Source organism: Tribolium castaneum, chromosome 3 (genome assembly GCF_031307605.1).
Source record: "Tribolium castaneum strain GA2 chromosome 3, icTriCast1.1, whole genome shotgun sequence".
NCBI classification, from domain to species: domain Eukaryota; kingdom Metazoa; phylum Arthropoda; class Insecta; order Coleoptera; family Tenebrionidae; genus Tribolium; species Tribolium castaneum.
The window spans coordinates 20,879,970-20,904,341 of NC_087396.1; the positions used below are offsets into that span (position 1 = coordinate 20,879,970).

Consider the following 24,372-nt stretch of genomic DNA (forward strand, 5'->3'; position numbering starts at 1 on the left):
CGAGTACGTCTACAATGTAAATCTAATGGAAATGTAGCCAACTGTAACCGAAGAAAAAACTGAAAAACAAGAAAAAACAAAAACAGTAAAGAAACAATAAAAGTACCAAGACCTGACTAATTTTTTACACGTATTTTGTAAACGTAGCAAAAAAAATTGTTAGTAAACTTCCAAATTGTTTTAAAAATAACAAAATTATTTCTTTATTAAAAAAAACCGAACCGTAACTTCAATTTTTTGCTAGTTAGTCAAACCTTTGTAAAAAAAATAAAAAGTAAATAAAGTATCCCTGAAGATATTTATGACATCAACATTATATCAGTTAATATAACGTGCTTTTAATGTAAATAATTTTATTTTTAATAAATAAATGAATTTATTTATGTATTAGAGAAGAAATCTTAGAAACCATCTTAAAAATATAAATTAATAAGTTTTTTTTTATATAAATTTTATTTAAGAAAAATCAGTGAATAAATCTACCATTGATGCAATTTTTGCATTTAACTGGAGTTATTTCAAGAAATTTCAAAAAGAAGAATTATGTAAAAAAAATTTTTATTTTTTGTAAAAAGGCACAAAAAATACAAATTCCGAGTACGTCTACAATGTAAATCTAATGGAAATGTAGCCAACTGTAACCGAAGAAAAAACTGAAAAACAAGAAAAAACAAAAACAGTAAAGAAACAGTAAAAGTACCAAGACCTGACTAATTTTTTACACGTATTTTGTAAATGTAGCAAAAAAAATTGTTAGTAAACTTCCAAATTGTTTTAAAAATAACAAAATTATTTCTTTATTTAAAAAAAAACCGAACCGTAACTTTAATTTTTTGCTAGTTAGTCAAACCTTTGTAAAAAAAATAAAAAGTAAATCAAGTATCCCTGAAGATATTTATGACATCAACATTATATCAGTTAATATAACGTGTTTTTAATGTAAATAATTTTATTTTTAATAAATAAATTAATTTATTTATGTATTAGAGAAGAAATCTTAGAAACCATCTTAAAAATATAAATTAATAAGTTTTTTTTTATATAAATTTTATTTAAGAAAAATCAGTGAATAAATCTACCATTGATGCAATTTTTTAATTTAACTGGAGTTATTTAAAAAAATTTCGAAAAGAAGAATTATGTAAAAAAATTTTTATTTTTTGTAAAAAGGCACAAAAAATACAAATTCCGAGTACGTCTACAATGTAAATCTAATGGAAATGTAGCCAACTGTAACCGAAGAAAAAACTAAAAAACAAGAAAAAACAAAAACAGTAAAGAAACAGTAAAAGTACCAAGACCTGACTAATTTTTTACACGTATTTTGTAAACGTAGCAAAAAAAATTGTTAGTAAACTTCCAAATTGTTTTAAAAATAACAAAATTATTTGTTTATTAAAAAAAACCGAACCGTAACTTCAATTTTTTGCTAGTTAGTCAAACCTTTGTAAAAAAAATAAAAGGTAAATCAAGTATCCCTGAAGATATTTATGACATCAACATTATATCAGTTAATATAACGTGTTTTTAATGTAAATAATTTTATTTTTAATGAATAAATTAATTTATTTATGTATTAGAGAAGAAATCTTAGAAACCATCTTAAAAATATAAATTAATAAGTTTTTTTTTATATAAATTTTATTTAAGAAAATCAGTGAATAAATCTACCATTGACGCAATTTTTGAATTTAACTGGAGTTATTTCAAAAAATTGCGAAAAGAAGAATTATGTAAAATGATAAATATTTTGCGATTAAAGCTATTTAAATAAAGTATCTCATATTGTTATATAAAATTAAAAACGTGCTATTTGGCAAAAAAAAAACAGTAATTAGAAGAGTCCCACAAGGCTCTGTATTGTGGCCAATTCTTATGGCTGCTAAAAATATCTATTAAAAACTAATAGTCGCAACAAATTCTATTAAAGACTTAAATTTTTTCTTTATGTATGTTATTTTTTTCATATATTTTTTCCGTTTCTTATAATTAAAATTAATTAATTATACGAATATTAATATCAATAAAATTAAAATATAAAAATTTAAATTTTATGAGAAATGTTATGTTTTCTAGTGTCAAAAACACTAAAATAACGATGTTTTAATGATGTTTTTTAGCAAAAAGTTTTAAATAATGTTTTTGTACTTAATTATTTTTTTAAGTTAACAATATTTTTTTTATGGATTTTTATTACAAAATAACCCTTATCCATCGCTTTTTCTCGGATGATACAAGAAATAACAATTTTTTGCATCTACTTAATAGTAATTATTTAATTTTCATTAAAAGAAATTGTAGAAAAATACTCAAAATTCGTAACCAAAAAAAAAAAATACAAAGTATTTAATAGCAAACTCTGAAGTCTGTGCGGTTATTACTTTTTGAGATAGTATAGTAAAAATACATATGTATGGTAAGTTTAAGTAAAATTTATATTTTTGTTGTAGGTAACTTTTTTAAAAAGATAACATGTTACAAGTGACTAGTTTTTAAATAATGACGCAATTTTTTATTTTTTTAAATGTTTTTTTTTGGTAAGTATAAAAAAAATAAAAAAAAATAAAACAATCTTAAGAAGATGAAAGCAAAGTAAAAAAGTAGTTAAAAAACTTATTGATAATTATACTTACACACTAAAAGCTTTTTTGATTGATTTTATTTATTTTTTTTATATTATATTTTATTTATTTTATAAAAAAATATTTTTTTTTGTTTTTTGCTTATTTTTAGAAATTGCAATTGCACAAATATAATTTTTTTGCGTTACTTTAAACTCACTCTGTACTTTCTGTAGGCTCATCTGTTTTTCAACAATGAACATTTTATAACGCGAAACTAAATTTAATGCAAAATATTTTAATGTTTCGACTATGTATCTTTTCCGTACTTTGTATTTATTAATTTAATTCTGAACTAAATCTTAATTCCACTTTCTAGAAACCGGCCCTAGATATTTTAAATAAGCTTAAACATGAACACGTAAAAACTTTACAAAATACACAAGCGGATAAAAAAATTAACATAATTTTACAAGACTAAAATAAAAGTAGTAATTATGTAACTCATTACTGTGCGTTTTTTTATCAAATTACCGAGCTGCGTTGCTAAATTACCGATTAAAAATTTAAAAAAAAACTGTAAAATAGTTTCTGATAAAAAAATTCCACTTACCTGGTGTGTGTGACGTGATTGCCGTCTCCTCGGTGACCTCCCCGGACCCCGATCCGGTAAAACAGTCCTCATCATCGCACGGTTTCCCGCCTTCTTGTGCCGCTTTGTGCGGCTTTTTCGTAGTCGGGGTCGGTTTAGTCAACGGGTTGTAGACCGGAGTTATCAAATCATCGTCCCCGGACCCCGTTTCCGGTAACGGCGGACACTCATCCTCATCGTCGCCGTTGCACCCGGAACCGGCGCCGCTGAACACCAGGTCGTCCTCCACCCCCGGAAATCCGGACGCCGGAGTCTGAAACATGCGCATTTTTGCCCGATTTTTTTTCATTTTGCAATTATTACTTGTTGCATTTTTTGCAAGTGGTCGTGGCGGTCCAAAATCCCCGAAATCAACTGGACGTCGCCACGCAGCGATGCATGGATGTCTTTTTCGGCCGCTAAGTCTAGGACTCGCAGGCGGTTAACGACCACTCCGGAGATGATTCCGGTGAAAGGGCGCTCGATCCGTGATTTGCCTTTGCTCCATTTGCCACCAATCTGGATTTGGGATTGGCTGTTGAAAACTTGCAACTGGTGGCCTGAAAATACACCAGTCTCTCAAAAAATAACAAAGTTAAACGAATTTTTCGTATTGTTTTTTTTTTAAGTAAAGTACCTGAAGGGTGACTCGTTTGCACGTTGTAATCGTCAATCTGGAGCGAGGAATTGTAACCTTGTCTATGAAATCGCACTACATGATATGCATTGTCGTTGACTTTCAACGAGATTTCGCCTAAGGGATGATCGTTTGAGCCTAAGTTATAAACAACAAAAATGTTTCCTTCCACCTAAAACACGCAATTATTTTTTTTTGAACAGATTGCTTTCGCAAATGTACAATTTCCATTTCGATGTAATCATTAGACGTCCCACTGACGATCCTCAATAAAACGGCATCAGCTTTCGTTGTGATAAAACCCAACGCGATTGTATCTTCTTGCATTTCGGGTCTGTTATCCTCAGGGAATGTGTAAGTGATTATGCCTCTGTTAGGCCCGAATTCATAAGAAACCGACTCTGAAAGAGTTATTTTTCAAAATTTATTTGCTAATAAAGGCAATTAATAATCTCAGTGAGATTATTAATTACCCATTAACAAATGAGTTGAATACAACATTTTTTCGTTGACCACAGATTTTTTTATTCTGGGGTTAAAATTTTAAATTAATTTTAATTTTTTATGCATTTTTGACCACAAATTCACATTTGACAAACGTATTTAAAATTTATTTCTAATTAAATTAAAAAAAAAACGATGAAAATAAGATAATATGTAATAAAACACTAGGTGACGTGCTTTTTTATAATGTAAATGAAATGGTTTATTTTGAAAAATTTTCTTAAAATAAACGCTTTTCTGGTTAAACAACTCTTGAAAAATAAAAAGATAATAAAAATTTTTAACAAAATTTTGTTTAAGTATCTAAAAAAACCACGACCATTTTCGACACAATCACGTTTTTTCGGTGTATTTTTGATTAAATTTGACGAAATAATTAGGTTATAATTTCAGAAAGAAACGTAAAAAAAGATAAATATTATTGTTATTTTAATTATTATCAATACAAACGCTTGAGCAAACTGGACACTTAAGTCGTCATGCGAAATTGTCCTGTCATTGATTTAAGAGCAATTTTGTTACCGGTAAATAATCGTTCCGTGAGTTAAAAGATTTTTCATGAATAGTTTAAAATATTTTTAACATATACTTGTATTTGTACGGTAATTTTATTTGGTTTTTGTCAAATTAACAAATTTTTGAAAAAGTGTAAAAATGGTGGATGCGCCGGGTTAGTACAATAAATTTTAAATTTTAAAATGCTTTTTTAAATAAGTACTACCTATCATCTTAATAAAAAGTTTTTAAACAAATGTTTAAGCAATATTTCGTCAAAAAAGTAAATTTTAGTGGTGATTAAATCTTCAAAAAGTCAAAAATAACAGCATTTTTAACAAAATTTCAGGGTTTTTTTTTGGAAACTTTGATGAAAAAATTAAATCTGGTATATTTATATTAAATTAGTAAGTTAAATTAGGTTTCAAATCATTTAGAAATTTCACCACTCTTTTTATGGAATATTTTTCTTAGGAGAACTGTTCTTCCTGCATTTCGGGTCTGTTATCCTCAGGGAATGTGTAAGTGATTATGCCTCTGTTAGGCCCGAATTCATAAGAAACCGACTCTGAAAGAGTTATTTTTCAAAATTTATTTGTTAATGAAGGTAATTAATAATCTCAGTGAGATTATTAATCACCCATTAACAAATGAGTTGAATACAACATTTTTTCGTTGACCACAGATTTTTTTATTCTGGGGTTAAAATTTTAAATTAATTTTAATTTTTTATGCATTTTTGACCACAAATTCACATTTGACAAACGTATTTAAAATTTATTTCTAATTAAATTAAAAAAAAAACGATGAAAATAAGATAATATGTAATAAAACACTAGGTGACGTGCTTTTTTATAATTTAAATGAAATGGTTTATTTTGAAAAATTTTCTTAAAATAAACGCTTTTCTGGTTAAATAACTCTTGAAAAATAAAAAGATAATAAAAATTTTTAACAAAATTTTGTTTAAGCATCTAAAAAAAACACGACCATTTTCGACACAATCACGGTTTTTCGGTGTATTTTTGATTAAATTTGACGAAATAATTAGGTTATAATTTCAGATAGAAACGTAAAAAAAGATAAATATTAATGTTATTTTAATTATTATCAATACAAACGCTTAAGCAAACTGGACACATAAGTCGTCATGCGAAATTGTCCTGTCATTGATTTAAAAGCAATTTTGTTACCGGTAAATAATCGTTCCGTGAGTTAAAAGATTTTTCATGAATAGTTTAAAATATTTTTAACATATACTTGTATTTGTACGGTAATTTTATTTGGTTTTTGTTAAATTAACAAATTTTTAAAAAAAGTGTAAAAATGGTGGATGCGCCGGGTTAGTACAATAAATTTTAAATTTTATAATGCTTTTTTAAATAAGTACTACGTATAATCTTAATAAAGAGTTTTTAAACAAATGCTTAAGCAATATTTCGTCAAAAAAGTAAATTTTAGTGGTGATTAAATCTTCAAAAAGTCAAAAATAACAGCATTTTTTACCAAATCTCACGGTTTTTTTTTGGAAAATTTTGATAAAAAATTAACCCTGGTATATTTATATTAAATAATAAGTTAAATTAGGTTTCAAATAGCATTTAGAAATTCCACTACTTTTCTTATGGAATATTTTTCTTAGGAGAACTCTTGAGCCCGCCTGGGACGTCAATATTTTTTGACAAATATTTTTTTCACAAAATAGCCTCACAATTTGTTAATTTGTTCTAAAAAAGAACAAAGATATTTTTCTTCATTGCCAAGTTAAACGACTTTAAAGTAAAGCAGTTTTTGAAAAAAATTATTGATTTAAGCAATGAACAATTTTGTGTTGAATTTTTTGTAATTTCTACTATTCCGCTGAAAAATTGTGTTTTTGTCTGTGCCTAAACACGTCTAAACAATTTTACACAAATTTTTGAATCTATTAACTTGGATCCAAAGTTCTAATTTAGGCGCCTATGACTCCGAAAAAATAAAGCAGCAGCCGAAATAAATAAATTACGGGAAGATGAAAAATTATAAAGTTATAACTTGTAATAATTCTTTGTAGGTAGGAGAATATTATGCATTTTTTAAATTTTCATACTTCTACTAAGTTTTGTCCTTGAAATGATTGATTTTTTTAACTAGGTGGAAAATTGTGTTTTAGGACAAAGGATAAAAATACGTGTATTGAAACGTCACGACGAATTGAATAATTTTCTTCATAAGCACAATTTTTTTTTCTTGAATATAATTTATTTTTGTCTCACTTTTACTTAATCACTCAAAATAATACATTCACGAATATTACTCAAGACTGCTTTATTTAATTACAACTCAAAATCTAGACATGATAAAAAATTTGAGTTGATATTTTCTCGTTTACCTCAAACCGACACCTAGTATAATAAATGACGAGTGATTCAAAAAGAGTGTGTAATATGTAAAACCAAATTTTTACATTTCTCTTCTAATTCTTTAATTTCCGACCCGGTAATTAACAAATCATTCACAGTGAATTTTACCGACTTGAAATAATAATCCTCACGAAGCAAAAATTACTGTCAAAAACAGCAAATAAAACGCAAAAAAAATTATTAATTAATATTGGCAATTACAAAAAATACTCAATTATTTTACCATCTGAGCAAGTAGGTCCCGTGAACGAAGTCATATCACAATCGCACGTATACGAGTGCCACTGCTGGACACAAATCCCCCCATTCGCACACACATTATGGCTACATTTCGCCGACTGGCTCTCACAGCCTGGCGTTACCAGCGAGCTGTGCACCACTGCATCCTCCATAATATTCGGGGACTCCCCATTCAGATCCAACCCAGCGATGCAACCCTCAAACCCATGCCGCGACTTAACGTCCTCTTGCGGCAACTGCGCGTACAAATCCTTGTGAACCCCACCAAGGTACAAAATCCCATCCAGCTCCAAATTCCCAGTCCCATGATTGGTCGCTATCACGATATCATCATCCACCATCAAAGTGTGCTGTTTGACCGACGGCCGCCTTATACCAACGGTATGCCAGCGGTTGTCGTTCAAATGCGACCTGACAGTGTCCCGTAAAGTCACTGTACCATCACCCACATTGACTATATAATTGATATGACCATCGACTAGCTCAACTGCAACAAAATCTTCTTTCCTCCCGCCGTTAAACATAATCAAACCGTTGGCTTCCCGCGTCTTGAACATAAAATCGATGTGGATGCTGGAGTAGGCTCTGAGCATTGGCAGCCCAATGAAGGTGTGTTTAGAGCGGAAAGTGACCGGTCTGTGTAAATTATCAGTGGCGTGCTTGACGAACTTCGCCGCCACTTTAATTTTGGGAAACCCGGAAATGGTCTGTTCGCTGCTCAAGGCCCGCGCCAGCTCAATATACGGGATATTATTGAAATAAAACTGCTGGATTTCCCCGATAAAGTTGGGCACCGTCGTCGTCATGCTAATCTCCTCCTCCAGGTGGTACAGCCCGCCCAAGTGCACCGTGCGCCACTGGAGACTGTTGTACTTCCCCTGGGTCTCGGCCCGGATCGGGCTTTGCCCATCCAGCTGCAGCTTCAGGTTTGCGCCACGTCTCGAAAACCTCACCGTGTGCCACTCGTTATCGTTGACGTTCTGCCCGGCCAGGAGTATTTTGTCCTTTTCCCTGTCCTCCTGCTTCTTCTCCTTGACTCCGAGCCGCAGAGCCATTCGGATGCGACCTGCAGCCACGGCGAGTTCGATCCGGTCGCCGGTCTCGACGGTGCTGGTGATGAGGAGCAAGCCGAGGGGCTTGCTGGTGCGGAAGCGGAGGATTATGTCTTCGGTTTGGGTGGTCATCTCCGAGTCCATGGTCACTTCCATGTGCTGGGTGCCGTTGAAGCTCAACGTGGCGGCCTCCTTGCCGCAGGTGGGGCCCGTGAACATGGTGTTGGTGCAGTCGCAGACGAAGCGGTTCCAACCCTCGGTGCAGACGCCGCCGTTGAGGCACGGCTGGGAGGGGCATTGCTGGGGCTGAGTGTGGCAGAGGGTGCGGATCGAGCCTAGGAACAGAAGTTTGGGGTTGAGTTAATTTGAATTTGCTGGATTTTGAAATGGGCGTGGGTGGTATTGGATAAAGCGATGGATTTGAAATTATTGATTTAGTTGCAATAATTGCCTTGTTTCGAAAATTTGTGGAATAATTTGTATTTAGTTGAGTTGGATAGTTGGTGAACTCGTAATTATAAGAAATGGTATAGTGGCGGTCAGCTCGATTTGCGTGTGCGTCATCAATTTCATTTTTTCATTACCAATACAAAGCTATAAAAAGTTATCAAAAACAATGCAAATTTAAACAGCTAAGGGCTATCTAAGGGTGGTATCCTTGAACATTAATTTACATGTGCACTTCGACAACACCGTCAAGTGTCACGAATTTGTCAAACTGACATTGACAGTAAATTATAGACGTGGTCGCATGGTTGTCGAAAGTGTTATCGGTGTTAATCGCAAGTATTTTCTGTTCGTTTATTGTGTTTTGTGATTTGCGTTTCGTTAGGTTTTTGATTCTGCGTTTATTAGTTCTTGTTTTGTGAATCTGTATTTTTTGTAACAACTCATAATTTAAACACTTCGTAACCTCAAAAAATATTTGATAGTTTGTCACCGCTATGCCCCTGCTATGTAAACGTAGTGACAGAAATGTCAGATGACGCACACGCAAATGGAGCTGAGCGCTACCATATTAGAATTTTCTTAGAAAGATTTTATTAGTCTAAAGGTACGGCTCTTTTAGACTATATACCACATAAGTGTATTGTACAATAATAATTATGGCAAGAGGAGAATAACAACTAAATACTTTAGTAATAAACATTTAATTGACACACATACACTTAATGTAATATCATTATTAATTGTTGTAAGATGAAACATTTAATTAAAAAGTTGAAACCATTGTTAATATTAATGTCGCTAAATGCTTTTTGTCCCATTTATATCGACACTGTACTTTTAATTTTTTACTTAGATTGTTCACTAATAATTATGGAATTAATACTCAAACTCCTGTGTTTCACATTCAAAATTATTATAGAATTCTGAAAATCTATGTTTTTTTTCTTTGGTTAACATTTAGTTTGTTCAAATCCAAACATATTTTTTCTTTTTGATCTACAGCTAACAGTTTTTGAAATATCGATCAAAGCTTGGTTTCTCAAGATAAATATTCGTTGTAATAAGTGAAAAAAACTTTTAATTTTTATTGAAGTTAGTTCAGACCATAATTGATATTCCAGTTTTCGATATGTAAAATTATTTTAGAATTCTGTATACCTATGTTTTTTTCCGTCTCTGAGTTATAGATTTTAAGATACCGATCAGATTTTATGGCGAAAAAAATATAAGTATTATGTATTTAAAACATTGTCAAAGATACTAAAAAACTTACCAGTTTCAATTATTACGTAGTGAACAACAATACATCAAAGAAAAAGATATTCATTTCAAACAAACAAAAACAAAATTACCTTAGTTAACAAATCAATTAAAATTATTATTGAACTGGGGGTGGTTTTTAAGATTTACCTAAATACTGGAGTCAGTTTATTTAAGGTGTAAAATTTTGCTTTTGAATAGGAAACGTTTTAAAAATTTTTGCAGCGGATTCTGATTAATTGTCAATTTTTTGTTATAGATGCGTGTTATTTTTCATTTTCACACTCTTACTTATTAACTGTGCATTGATCTTAATTTCAAAATCAATTTTTTTCTTTATTTTGTATTTTCTGTTCCTCGTATTTAGTTTATTTTTTTACCTCTTCTTTCTACATTATTTTTGTTTTATATTTTCTTTTTTATTTGTATGCTCTATTTTTATCCGAAGTGGGATAGCTTTTGAAAGTATTTTTTTTAATTTTTTATCTACTTCTTATTTTTTTCACTCTATTTTTCAAATTTTTTTTTTATGTTTTCAGTTTAATTTTTCACCTCTTTCTTTTATATTATCTTTAGTTTTTTTTCTATTCTTTATTGCATACTTTATTCTTTATCCGAAATCGGATAAGTTTTAGTAGTATATTCATCTATTTTTTATCTACTTTCTATTTTTTACTAGAAAAAACGAGTTTCCAATATCTTCTGTAATTTTTTTAATCTCTGTTTTTTATCTTTTTTTCCTGTTTTTGGTTTGCGTATCGCTGTTCTCTATTCTATGTACTTTCTTCTAGTCTTCCATGCACTATTCTGTCTTAAAACCTTTTTTAGTCATCCCTTCTGTCATTTTGAAATTTTATCTTTTTTTTATTTTTAGCGCTTATTCATCACTTCTGTCAGTTCTTGTCTTTGTTTCTCTGTTTTTTCAGTCAAAAAAATTAAGAAGCATTTCTAGATGAAAGTCTAGAAAAACTTTTTTTTATTTTGACGTAATATTTTGTGACCTAAATAATTACTCCCTAAAATATTTCAGTGCTTTTCCAATTTTTATGTTTACATTCCTTTTAAAAGAATAAGACATTTCTATTATTCAGTGACAAAAAAAAAATCATAAATACAAAAAAGAGTACTTAGGTAAAACAGTAGATACGGTCGATTAATTTAGTTTAAATACCTACAATTTTTCTTTAAGGCAGTAGAGCACAAGGCATTAATTTAATAAAATAAAACCTACTAAAGCAAAAAATCTTGACCCAAATAAACTTACTTATTATTAGATTTACTTCCTTTAATAACAACTAGATATTGCATTTTTCTTGACATTTTAGGAAAATAATTAAAGAAGAGAGCACGTGAAAGAATTTGAAACAAAATGAAAGTTACATCTTACATAGTAATCTTTTTTGTCATTCTTTTACCAAATAAATAAAATAGAATTATACACAAACATTTTTTTTCTTAAAGACATTCAAACATAAATGAAGACCAGTGTTTGTTACTATTTATATTTGCAAATTTTCGTCAATTTGTTACAATAAATTATTATTATAACCTTACAAAGACAAAGAATTTTATTTAATAATTCATAATAAAAATCAGCGTACTTTCATAACTAAGAAAAATAATTATTATTAGTTACTATCATAATTTATTATAATCGAAAGCAGGTTTTTTCTGACAGTCCTGACTTTTAATTTAATATCTCCATCAAGCTTATTGTAAGTACATTTCTTTTAATTTGTTAATACGGATTGGGAAAAATATAGGGCATCAAATATTTTAACCTGCTATATTACGTATTTATGAAAAAATTCGGTGATAATTGCTAAGTATTTGATTACAAATTTTCCAATGAAAACAAATTACATCAAAATAAATATTTATTGGCTCCGGGGGCAATAATAAACAACAACAGTTTTTCATTTGATTGAATTGTTCAAGGCTCGCCCCAAAAATCCGTTATTTGGAATCGACGGCCGGCTGGAACCAGCTTAATATTTGCGGCAAGCCTTATTTGAATTATGTGAATACTAAGCAGTTTTATTTCATTTCGAACCTTCCGCACTAATCCAGCATCCGAGCGGATCAGTTCCACAAAAAGAAATCCCCGATTGCAAAGCAAAATAATTTAATATTTATTCCCTCGATGTTGTGTTAACACGCTGCAGTTTCGCAAATTTGGGTTAAATATAGTTTGCGTATTCAGTGAATGTGTCGCTCGGCGAAAATGTATCGCGTGACGAAACCGCCGTAACTGGCGCTTTATTGATTTGGATTTTGTTTTGATGTCTCAAGGTGAAGTTAAAATCCATCGGCTTGCACCTACTTTCCGTCATTAATCCGCTTTTTGTCGAATTTGTTAATTCAATAGAAAGTTTTATGTTTGTTGATGTAGACACAATGAGGGGTTTTAGCCTAATGGCGATTGTCTATCAGCCGATCTGGATGATATATTGCCGAATTGCCGACACCTATAAAGCGCATTTGTTGCGTAAAAATGAATTTTGATCGATTTAACTAAATGTGGGCACAAAGTGCGCTCGCCTATAACTCACCGGAGTCTTGCTCTCGGGCGTAGCTGGCGACGTCAACCGCCTCGTTGTTCATAACGAGGTCCTTAAAACATCCCACAAATCCCTGTTGTAAGACAGCAGTCCACAATCCAGCCGGGATGGGAATCTCGGAGAACGGCGGGCCTAAACCGCCCACGTACATGTTCCCATCAAGCTCCAGACTGGTTGAACCCTCTGCTCACACACACACAATTGTAAAAGATCCAACTAGATGCACACTAAACAGTAGTTCATTAATTGACTTAGTGTTTTATAATGATGTTGATTTAAATTCACATGTACTTGTCACTCCTAAAATTAGTGATCATAATATAATTTTCATTACAATGTTATATAGTAAAGATAAATGCTTTGAAAAATTAATAAACTACCGTTATTACAGAAATTTTAGCGAAATTAACATTATAAAAATATGTGATGAAATAATAAAATACAATTGGGATCAAAGTTCAGTAGATGTTAATTTATTGTACAATAATTTATTTACTGTTTGTAAAAATATTGTTGATGAAGTAGCTCCAATATGTTGTAAAAGGCTTAATACAAAATTGCCATGGTATGATTGTGAAGTCTCCAAAATCGCGCAAGCTAGAGACCTGCAATATCGCAAATTTAAGCAAACTGTTGATGCGGAAAGGGAAATTCACTGGTTAAATTTTAAAAAGTTAAGAAACGAAGTTGTCAATTTGATAAAACGTAAAAAAGATAAATATTACCACGAGAAAATCGACAATAATAAACATTCACCAAAAAAAATGTGGAAAACGTTAAAACAACTCATTAGTAAACCTACCTGTGATGCACCAAAGTCTGTGATATTTTCCATAAATAATCAGAACAAAACATATAGCTGTGATAAAAAAATCTGTGATAATTTTAATTTATATTTTGTAAATAGTATTAAGGACATAGCCAATAGTATTACTTGCAATAATGTTATGCCGACAACTGATCTTCAACTTAACATACATGTAAATAGTAAGTTTTGTAATTTTAAACTTTTGGAAATGAAAGAGCTCAAAAGTATAATCTTTCGAAAATAAAATTAATATATATGATTTTTTTAATCCCACATTATTAAAACATTTTTTTAATGTCATTGGTCATGTCCTATTACATTTTGTTAATACATCACTTGATAAGGGTGAATTCCCTGATGCTTTAAAAACTAGTACGATAATTCCAATACCAAAAATTGCTAATACTTCAAAAGCTGAAGAATTTAGACCTATTAATACATTACCCACATTTGAAAAATTGATTGAAAGAGCAGTATATGAACAGTTAGTAGAATATTTTGATAAAAATAAATTACTGTTTACAAATCAGTCAGGTTTTAGAAAAAATCACTCTTGTGAATCAGCCCTGCAGTTAACTGTTACCAAATTTAAAAGAGAAATTGACGGTGGTAGATATGTAGTAGCAGTTTTTTTAGATCTTAAAAGAGCATTCGAAACTATCGATAGAAATATTTTATTAACAAAATTGCGGTGCTATGGTATTGGGGGTAATGTCATTAAATGGTTTGAAAGTTATCTAACAGACAAGAAACAAAAAGTTAAATGTAATAACGTTTTGTCTGATGAAGTGTCTAGTGAATTTGGTGTACCACAAGGTAGCGTTCTTGGCCCTCTTTTATTTTTAATTTATCTTAATGACATTGTAAACTATTGTGATTGTGATTTTGTTAATTTGTTTGCCGATGACACATTGGTAGCATGCTATGACACTGATCTTGATAAATGTATTCAAAAAATGAACAAGGCTCTCGAAACACTTGAAAAATATTTTAACACAAATAAACTTAAAGTAAACGTGTCCAAAACTAAAGCTATAATTTTTACAACTAAATATAAATACAACCAAATTGATTTTGCCAACATTAATTTAAGCATATATAACATAACTGTAGAGTTTGTTAATAAATGTAAGTATTTAGGATTTTACCTAGATAACTTGCTCGATTTTGAAAGTCATCTTGATTATGTTTGTAAAAAAATTAGGACGAAATTGTTTTTTTTTCTTAAGAATATCTACGCATGTGTCAATGCAAATAAAGAATTTTAATTTACAATTGTATTGTCCAACCACATTTTGATTATTGTGCCACATTTATGTACCTGCTACGGCCTAGTCATGTTGTACAACTGCAAAAGCTTCAGAATAGAGGAATGCGTATAATTTTAAGATGTAACCGCTTAACACCTATAAAATGTATGTTATCGGCCCTAATGTGGTTTTCTGTGACGCAACGACTGTATTATTCTACCATGATTTTTGTATATAAAATAATTAAGCTTGGAGTACCAGAGTATTTCAGTGAATTTCTTATTTGCAGAAATAGTGTACACAATTACCAGACTAGGGATGCTTCCAAAATTAATGTTCAAAGTGTAAATTACCGACAAACAATGTTATCTTTATTTTTTAAGGGTATTAATGAATATAATAAGTTACCAAACAATATTAGAAATGCAGGTACTCTATCTATATTTAAATCAAAAATCAAAGATTATGTGAAGATAAATGTGCAATAAGTGTGACTTTTATCCACTAATGTAATTTTTATTTTTTTAACTATTGTAACTAGGTTTCCTATTTAATTAATAAATTCTTCTTCTTCTTCTTCACAATTACGAGCATTACTGGGAACTTGGCAAACTTACCAATGGTCTTGAAATCGGTGTGGAAGCCGTCGACGGTGATTCGCGCGTCTCGGGCGGTCCGCCGGAAGGTGACTTCGTGCCAGGAGCCGTCGTCGATCCTCCGTCTGGAGCCGCGCTGCTTCGAGTGGCCCGAACCCAGGTCCAGGTGCACGTAAATGTGCCCGTTGTAGATTTCAATCGCGAATAAGTCCACTCGAGGAGGACGAACTCCGCCGTTGAACAGGATCAAGCCGTTCGCCTCGTTTGTGCGGAATTTGAACGAGATGTTGCCCGATTTTTTAGCGTTCCAAGGTGGCAATATCTAAGGAATCACAGTGAAGAAGAAAACTTTGGTTTTTAAAACACACTCATTTGGCACAAGGGTTGTAATAAGTATAGGAGATGAGTCTGCTAAAATTCTAATTTCTCTGTATCATCCTATCGTAATTCTCTGTTAATTTCTTTGTTTATTCAACTAGAAATATTTACTTTTGTTACTTTGTTAATTCATTTCTATCTATAAGTGCATATTTATGGTGCTATTCACTAACTTTTGTTACTATCCTCGTATTACTGTAAAAATTACAGCTGTTATTTAAATTCGTATTCTGCAATCTCTGTTACCTCCTGTTAACAACATTTGTAACATTCTCTGTTAAATAACAGCGACCAAAATTTCACCATAAACTAACTATGACAGTAACAGATCGTTAATTTTTGCAATGGTTTACCAAATTAACAAGAAATTGTATTAAAAATGTGAAAAGTGGATAAAACTGAAAACTTTAGAAGCATGTATACTACTCTATACACTTACATTTAAAAAAAATGTAGAAAAGGAATGTGGAATAATCCATAATATTGCAAAGATAATCTCTGGCAAAAACTTAAAAATTGCCAGAAACGCAAAATTTCTATAAATGAAATATTTAGCACTGTGTACTCTTTATTTTTGTTACATTATTTCGTGAATATAGAAGAAGATTTTTTAATTTGTGTTATTTATTTCAAATTACGTTTTTTGTCTTTCAATAATAATTGTCTCTCTTCCAAATTGAGTTTCTTTTTTTAGTTTTGCGTTAAGTTTTTTCCAGCACAGAATTGAAGAATTTGGATTCAGTTTAATTACCGACTCCGACATGAAATTCCATGATAGTTTTTAATATGTAATTAATATTTAATAATATTTAAGACAAAAATTGTTTTAAAAAAATGTGTTTTTTTTAATAAACAAGGATATTCTTGGCCCTTAACTGTACTTGTTTTTTACATTCGTCTTCTTTTCATTTCACATTTCAGTGAACTTTTTGCGAAACCAAGCAAGAATAAAATATTTAATCTGTTAAGCGGTTTAACAAAATATTCTCATTAGTTTTTCTAAAAACTAAATACATATTGCCAAATCAGCGAATGAACCTTACAATTGTATCTCCCTGTATATTTTTCATGTAGGCAGATACTTATAAAAAGCCTTAAATGACAAAATCTCAACAAAAATCACTGAATCGGACAAACTTCTTTGACTCAAACACAGCAACAATTAGTTAAAAAAATAATGTAAAAAATTTAAGGAAGTTATTACCTAATTGCTACTTTACAGATGTTTATTAAGTTATTGGTCCATACTGTTACCTCTTTAAATATTTTATTTTTTTAGTCCCTGTATATCTTTTTACTTTTTTTAATACCCTGTATGTCACAGTTTGTTGGTGACGACATATTCTTACACAATTATTGTTATGTCTTTTCATAACATGACATGTCATAAATAAAATCAGAATTTTACGATTTAAAAGTATAAAATTCGTTGGCTAGTACATGTTAATCGAGGTTAATGTGTGCTATTAGAATAGATTTCCACTGAGAAAAAGGGGTTAAATTTAGTAGTGGAATAAATTCACAGAAACGATTATTTTTAACTATTCATTAGATTTAACCAAAGTTGATAAAAGCGGCACTAAATTTTTAATATTTAGACTAATTTACAAGCACATTGTTTCGATTTTTTTTTTACTTTAGTAGGTCTGTTTAAGAAAATGATGTGATTCTGTATACGAGTATAATTATTTGACATCTTGTACCGATTTTAATTTTAATTTATTTTTATTGTCTTGCTACAAACTCTAGCAGAAGATGAAAAATAGTAAGTGTATTTTTTATCTCAAATGAGATGTTGAAAAAATGTACTCAAAAAAATCATCAATTTAATAATTTCTTGCATTAATTGAACAAAACGTTAACAATTCTTTATAAAACAAGCGAAATGAAAATAATTTTAATGTAATTTTTTATTATTGATGTGAAACATCATAAAGTGGTGCTCTAGTCACAAAAAATAATATTAATTTGGTGATATTTTGCTTCAATTTTGGTGGAGGCGCCGGGAAAAGTATCATTTGCTTTATTATATGCTAAGTTTTCCGTTTTCTAGTAATTTGCAACTATTAATAAAACAGAGCAAAACACGTAGAACTATTCTAAAAATGTTGCTATGCAGTGTCTTATTAAAGTCGCTAGTTTTTTTTTTCAATTTTTTATTAAGTCTAGCTATCAGTTTAAAAACACTTTTTGTAATTTTTTGCATCTTTTTAACCAAATAACCAATAGTAGACTATGGAGTACTGTCATTTCTGTCAAATCTTTAAATTAACTTTTTACTCATTATTTTGCATTTTTTGGTGCAAAATTGTGTCAAATGTAGAATTTGTCTTGATTTGTGTTTTATATTTCCGTAATTTTTCCTTTTTTCCATTATTTTGTCGGATCTGTCATTTTAACAGCACTACATTACATAGGTGACTTGATGAACACATTGTAATTTTATGTGATATCATCAATGATATCTCGTCTACGTTTTATTTTTAATCTATTTTTATGTGTTTTACTACAAATTGTAGTAAAAGTACATTTTGTTATTTTTTCTATTTATTTATCACCATTATTTATCGCCATATGAGAAAAATATAATTTTTGTATTTTTTATATCTTATTTCACAAACCAATAATTACTTTATTTCTTTCATAATAATCATTATTTATCTCACTCTTATATCCTTTCTTCCTGACTATTCAAATCTCCAGGTGATTCTTGCTGGACAAATCAGCTGTTAATTTGTACTTAACTGTATTTAAGAGGTAAGAAAAAAATTTGTAAATGGTATCGCTAGATGCCGGTCTTTTTGTAAGGCAGAAAACCAGTAAGGACGATTTTTTTAACAACCAACCCTAAGAGGGTTAAATTGGTTGTTACAGCTTGTAAGAAAATGCGTTATTTTTAAGTTATTTCCATGCAAATTAGAATTTGGGGTTTCGTTTAAAAATGAAGAAGCGCGTGTCTCAGAATTTTTAAAATATCACCCCTAAGAGGGTTAAAGAAGGGATGACAGTTTGTATAAAAATCTGTCATTGTTGTCGAAATTTCACCTCCAGGAGGGTTAAATATAGGATGAAATTTTGTTTGCAATTCTGTCATGTTTTAATAAATCCCAGATTATTATAAAACAGGCAACAGTAACTCGGGTGCGTATTGGGTCACGGTTTGATAGTTCATAATTAAATTATGTGTTCCAATTTCGATAACATACTGTAACAGGCAAAAACTGCATTGATTGTATTAATAATCCGAATTTCAATGGAATAATAGCGGTAAGATTTGCGCCAAGGGCGGAAATAGCGCCAATTGAAACTCACCAAGTGCGAATCCCGTGTGGTGAAGGTGATGGGGTCGTGGGACTCCCCTGCCGGACATTTGTAATCAAGTTGGCCCGCCACGGAGATGAGGTGGCTACCGGAACGACCCAACTCCAGAAGGTTTAACCGTAACGTATCCGCCACAAATTCTACCTGAAATCTCGGTTACAACCGAACCGAAAACCGACCCTTAAACGCTGAACTCACTTTTCGCATACAACCGACGAAGTTGGTGTGAACTCGGGCCCCGGGAAGCGCACGAGTGTTGATACTTCCACCCACATAGACACGACTCGACGACAACATTGTGAACTTACCAGCGATGTGGGAGTGGTCGGCGTAGACCCCGTCCACCACAGCCGAGAGCTATAATTGTTTTTTATTTTTGAAAATTTTGAAAACTTTGAATAAAATTTTTGTTGCAATTTTCTGGGTCTATTCTAAAAAATCTCTGGTGACTCTAAAATTTCCTTCCATTCCAAAAATTCGTCAAGTTTCTGTCACTGATTCAACAAATATATTAAATTTTTTATTGAAGTCAACCGGCCAAAATATTCATTTCGAAGCAAATTTTTGCAAAAAACTAAAATTATTTTTATTTAAAAATAAATTAAGATTATTTAAAAAACATTGACTAAAACTACTAACAGAAAAAATCTGGCAAAATATTAATAAAAAATTGTACAATACATTGTTTTTTAAAAAAGATAAACAAAAAAAATGCTAAAAATTTTAACTCAATTATACTTCACCAGAAATCTCTCAAAAAATCTCTGGAAATACCAAAATTTTTATTTAAAATCCGCCAAATTTCTGTCGTTGATTTAACAAAACATTTTTTGTTAAACAGAACAAGTCAAGATACTATCATTTTAAAGCAAATATTTGCATAAAATAAGAGCCATTCTCATAAAAAAATGATTTAAATAATTTAAAAAATAGAAACTAAAACTTTTGCGATTTTGTTTTTACCCAAATAAATGTTCCATGTTTTATTAAATAAATTCTACAATACGTTGTTTTTCTTATAATTACCAAACCAAAAAAAAAATGCTAAAAACTCTAACTTAAATATTTCTCAGAAAATTTTTCTTAAACTCTGAAAATACCAACATTCTTGCCCAAAAAATCTGCAAAATTTTTGTCGATAATTCAACAAAACAAAAACATTTTTTATGGAACTAAACAGACCAAAATATTCATTTTAAGTCTCTTTATAATGTAATATTCATTAGAAGTTATGTTTTTGTTTTTAAAAATTGACAAATAGTTTAAATAAAATTTACATTTTTGTCGAGTTGATAAAAATAAAATACATTGTACTCAAAAAAAAGCATTAATTGGACAAAACATTAACAATTTTTTATAAAACAAGTAAAATCAAAATAATTTTAATGTAATTGTTTATTATTGATCTAAAATATTACAAAATTGTGCTTTAATTACAAAAAAAATAATATTAATTTGCTGATATTTTGATATTAATAAATCTTCAATTTTGGTGGAGGCGCCGGAAAAATGTATCATTTGCTTCATTATATGCTAAGTTTTCTAGTAATCTGCAATTATATAAATAAAGCAAAACACATACAGCTATTTCAAAAATGTTGCCATACAGTGTCTAATTAATTTTTTTTCAATTTTTTTAGCTATCAGTTTAAAAACACTTTTTATAATTTTTTTGAATCTTTTTAATAAAATTTTCTGACATAAGCAAATTTTCTTATAAAATTTAAATAATTTAAAAGAATAATTCAGGTTGTTAAACGAAACTATCCAAAATATTATTATCTTTTCAATGCATATTTCTGCGTAATTTTATTTATTTATTATTTTTATTTACATAAGCCGAGTTTTTTTAAACAAAAAAAATAAAACTAGGTAAGTAAGAAAATCATTACACTAACGCAGTAAAAAGTTGTAATTGTTAACTTTTTTTTAAAAAGCAACTTTATCGATTAAGATAAGGCAAAAATGTAAATTTGGAACTTGTTTGGTTTTTTACATCTATTTAGTAAAAGTTGTTAAAAATAATAATCAACAAAAAAGCCTCTGTACAAATTTTTAAACAGAAATAATTAAAAAATTTTGAAATTTGGGCCATGATTGCTATGGCAATTTAGATTGAGACTGTCTATTGTTCCTCCAAAATTACTTATTTTGCAACACGTTTAAGATGGTATCGCTTAATTACGTTGTTTCGAGTTGAACAAAACAAAATTGCTGTCTATTAGGGAGGGTATAAGGCATCGATTTAATAATGTTTAAGCGGAAGCGCGAGTTTGCGAATTTTATTAGTTTTGTAAATGAAGTATTTTTGCTTCAAAGCCTATTATTGCAGTTATGAATTTTCCTTGTACACTAGCATCGTAATCGTCTTCTGAACTTTATCAAAATTATGTAGGTAGTAAAACGCTTACCGGTAATACGATTACAAATAATTTATCTTATTTCGCTAGAAACTCGCTGTTTTTAATTAACAAACTCTTACCCGACAAAAGCTGGTGATGGCCGAGATCTGCGAAAAAATTACGTTACAACAATTACAATTTACCGCTTTCTACCCACTTCTTGTATCCGCCGATGGACGCTGACCTTGTGCCACTGATTGTCGTCGAAACGCACTTTATTCGGCTTTATTTGCATTTCTTGTTTGCCGTTCGATAGGCCCATGGTGAGACTAAGGCAACCTTCTTTAATCGCGACGTTGAGATAATCAGTTCCGTCGCCTAAACCAAAGTTAATTTTTGCAAAAAGTTGCGCAAATAATACCTGTGTAAAACAACAGTCCGTTGGGTTGTCGCGTCTTGAAATAAAACGTAACGGAGTCTTGAGCACTGACGATGGGTTCGCCCCCAGTTTGACTGAGATCGTACGATAAAAACTCACCACCTCGGAAAACCGCCTCCGATGGGGCTTTATCTGGAATAAGTTTCAATTTGAGGGTAAATAGGATGGAGAGCCGGGATGTTGACCTATTTCGCTAATGAGGCACGGATTTACAATAGATTCGTGCATTTTTTTTATCTTGCTGGGATTTAAAGTCGCAAATCTGTTATAACTCAATTCAGCAAAAGAGACTCGATATGCTTGTCTTGTCAATTTGTTTGCCAAATCCGGCTTAGTCTACCGGAGATTCGCACGGAAAAGATGGAAAAGCTTTCATAGACTTGGTGGAAAACCGACAAACCGTAAAACATTGCGGTTGTTTGATTCGGAATAAAACTGATCACAGGGCAGATTAAGGGCTAGATCTAGGGCTCAGTTTTAGAATTGGAACTTAAAGTTGTCAGAAAATGTACTAGTTATTTTTGATTTCAATAGATGGTCTACGAAATAATAATATAACAGAATAAAGCTTCATTTTATTTCTGATAGATCTGTGCGTTGTCTGCGTTGATGTATTTCAATATCTGACGGCAATAAATTTATTATTATATTATTATTATTAATATTATAAAGTCTGTCCATTGTAAAAAATGCCTCTGGGGCAGCTAAGAATCTACATTCTAATAGAATTGGTTTAAAACTTTGCTAAATTTGCTCAGTGAAAACACTTTCAACTTGATTTATTTAAATATCAATTTTGGTGGATGCGCCGGGTTAATTAATTAAACCAAACTAAAAATTTTTTTTCAGTAAGATTAAATTTGTAGTTAAACTACCAAAAAAAATAAGCTAAAAAATGGTAAACTTTATCAAATTTTTGTGATAATTTGCATCCTTTTTGGTAATATGCTCTAAAATAAGTTACCTTACTTAAAAAAAATTAGACAATTTTAAAGTAATAAACCAGATTAAACAAAGCAAGCCAAATTTATTATTTTAAAACATGTTTTGAAATAAATTATTCAATTTTTATAAATAAAGAAAATGCTTGTAAAAAATAATTATTTTTTATATCTTTATAGGTTATAGTTATATTTTTTAATTTTGTTTTTTTTTCGATAGTGCGTTGTCTTTTTTGATTAGTATTATAAAACTTGTCCAGTTTAAAAAAATATGCCTTTGGAGAAGCTACGTGGTCACATTTCACAAAATTTTATATTTTATATTTTAGTTTGAAACTTTTTTGAAACTTTGAAAAATTTGCTCAGAGAAAACATTTCCAAGTTTTAGATTTTATGAGAGTTATTTTAAAAGGGTTTCTATCAGCTTTCTTTATACTTAAATTCGTCAGGTTTCGTAATGGTTAAGGTTCTTTAAAAAAATTTGGCTTCGCACCTTTAACTCCAAAAATCGGTAACCCTGCCACTTCTAAAAATTTTGAAATCGTTATTAAAATATAAAATTTCTCTTATTTATTTTACTCTAGTTTTCGTGGTGTAAATAGTTATGGAAAATATAACAATAATCTAAAACAATTTCTTAAAAAATTAGCTTTATTTTTGAGGATAAAAATTTTATTTTTTCTTACAACTTAAAATTACAAATTAATTTTTCAGGAAATTGTTTTACATTTTTTTTTCACAATCTTCGACACCATAAATAACAATAATTTTTTTTTCTATTTAAACTTCTGAAGTAATTCTCTAGAATGCTCTGTACTCGAAAATTGTAAATTTTAAAAACTTGGAGCAATTTACTTAAAAAAATTGAGTCAGGTTTAAGTGTTTGAACTTAATATTAAAGATTCCTATCAAATATTCAAAATGAAAATTCAAAACCTTCAAACAAAAAATTTACGGATTTTCCGAATAAAAAGTAGAAATCCAAAAATTAAAATAAAACTTAAAATAGCTAAATTTAAGTACAAGAAAAAGTTATAAAAACGTAAAACTTATTTAGAATAACTCGAGTAATCTCAAAACGCAGTAAAAAATAGCAAAATATGTGTTTTTATTTAGAAAAACCTAACGAATTACGACTCAATATTAAAGTAAAAATTAATATTATTGGAACTTAAATTTTAAACGGAACAGTTTGTATTTCATACGCAAATATAGCTATTTATTTAGAAAAAAATAATGTTTTTCATTCATTCAGAAATACACAATTTAGAATTAAACAATACAATGATTTATTTATTATTATAATTTTTTTAATACTTTGAGCCTTTGGTTTTAGGTTCTTTGCATTGTTGGAGATTACTCTAATAAAGAGTTTTTTCCTGTATTTATTTTTTTATTTTTAACTTTTAACTGTAACTGTTTACATTTCTTTTGAATTTGATCTAACAATAACACAAACATTTGTTCGCACTCTTTTCTATTGACCACCTTACATTTTTATTTT

General features: G+C 29.8%; 1 protein-coding gene across 1 annotated transcript in view; it reads right to left on the minus strand.

Moving 5' to 3' along the window:
• Positions 1–24,372, minus strand: part of Nrx-1 (Neurexin 1) — a 44,693-nt gene that overhangs the window by 5,151 nt on the left and 15,170 nt on the right. Inside the window, exons 5-16 of the mRNA XM_064355938.1 lie at positions 21,910–22,059; positions 21,706–21,866; positions 21,629–21,655; positions 19,345–19,503; positions 19,138–19,290; positions 15,469–15,769; positions 12,785–12,976; positions 7,454–8,857; positions 4,052–4,230; positions 3,830–4,001; positions 3,517–3,752; positions 3,175–3,466 (exon numbers count right to left, since the gene is read on the minus strand). Of these exons, the coding sequence (XP_064212008.1) occupies positions 3,175–3,466; positions 3,517–3,752; positions 3,830–4,001; positions 4,052–4,230; positions 7,454–8,857; positions 12,785–12,976; positions 15,469–15,769; positions 19,138–19,290; positions 19,345–19,503; positions 21,629–21,655; positions 21,706–21,866; positions 21,910–22,059 (3,426 nt within the window). The remainder of the gene's footprint in view (positions 1–3,174; positions 3,467–3,516; positions 3,753–3,829; positions 4,002–4,051; positions 4,231–7,453; positions 8,858–12,784; positions 12,977–15,468; positions 15,770–19,137; positions 19,291–19,344; positions 19,504–21,628; positions 21,656–21,705; positions 21,867–21,909; positions 22,060–24,372) is intronic.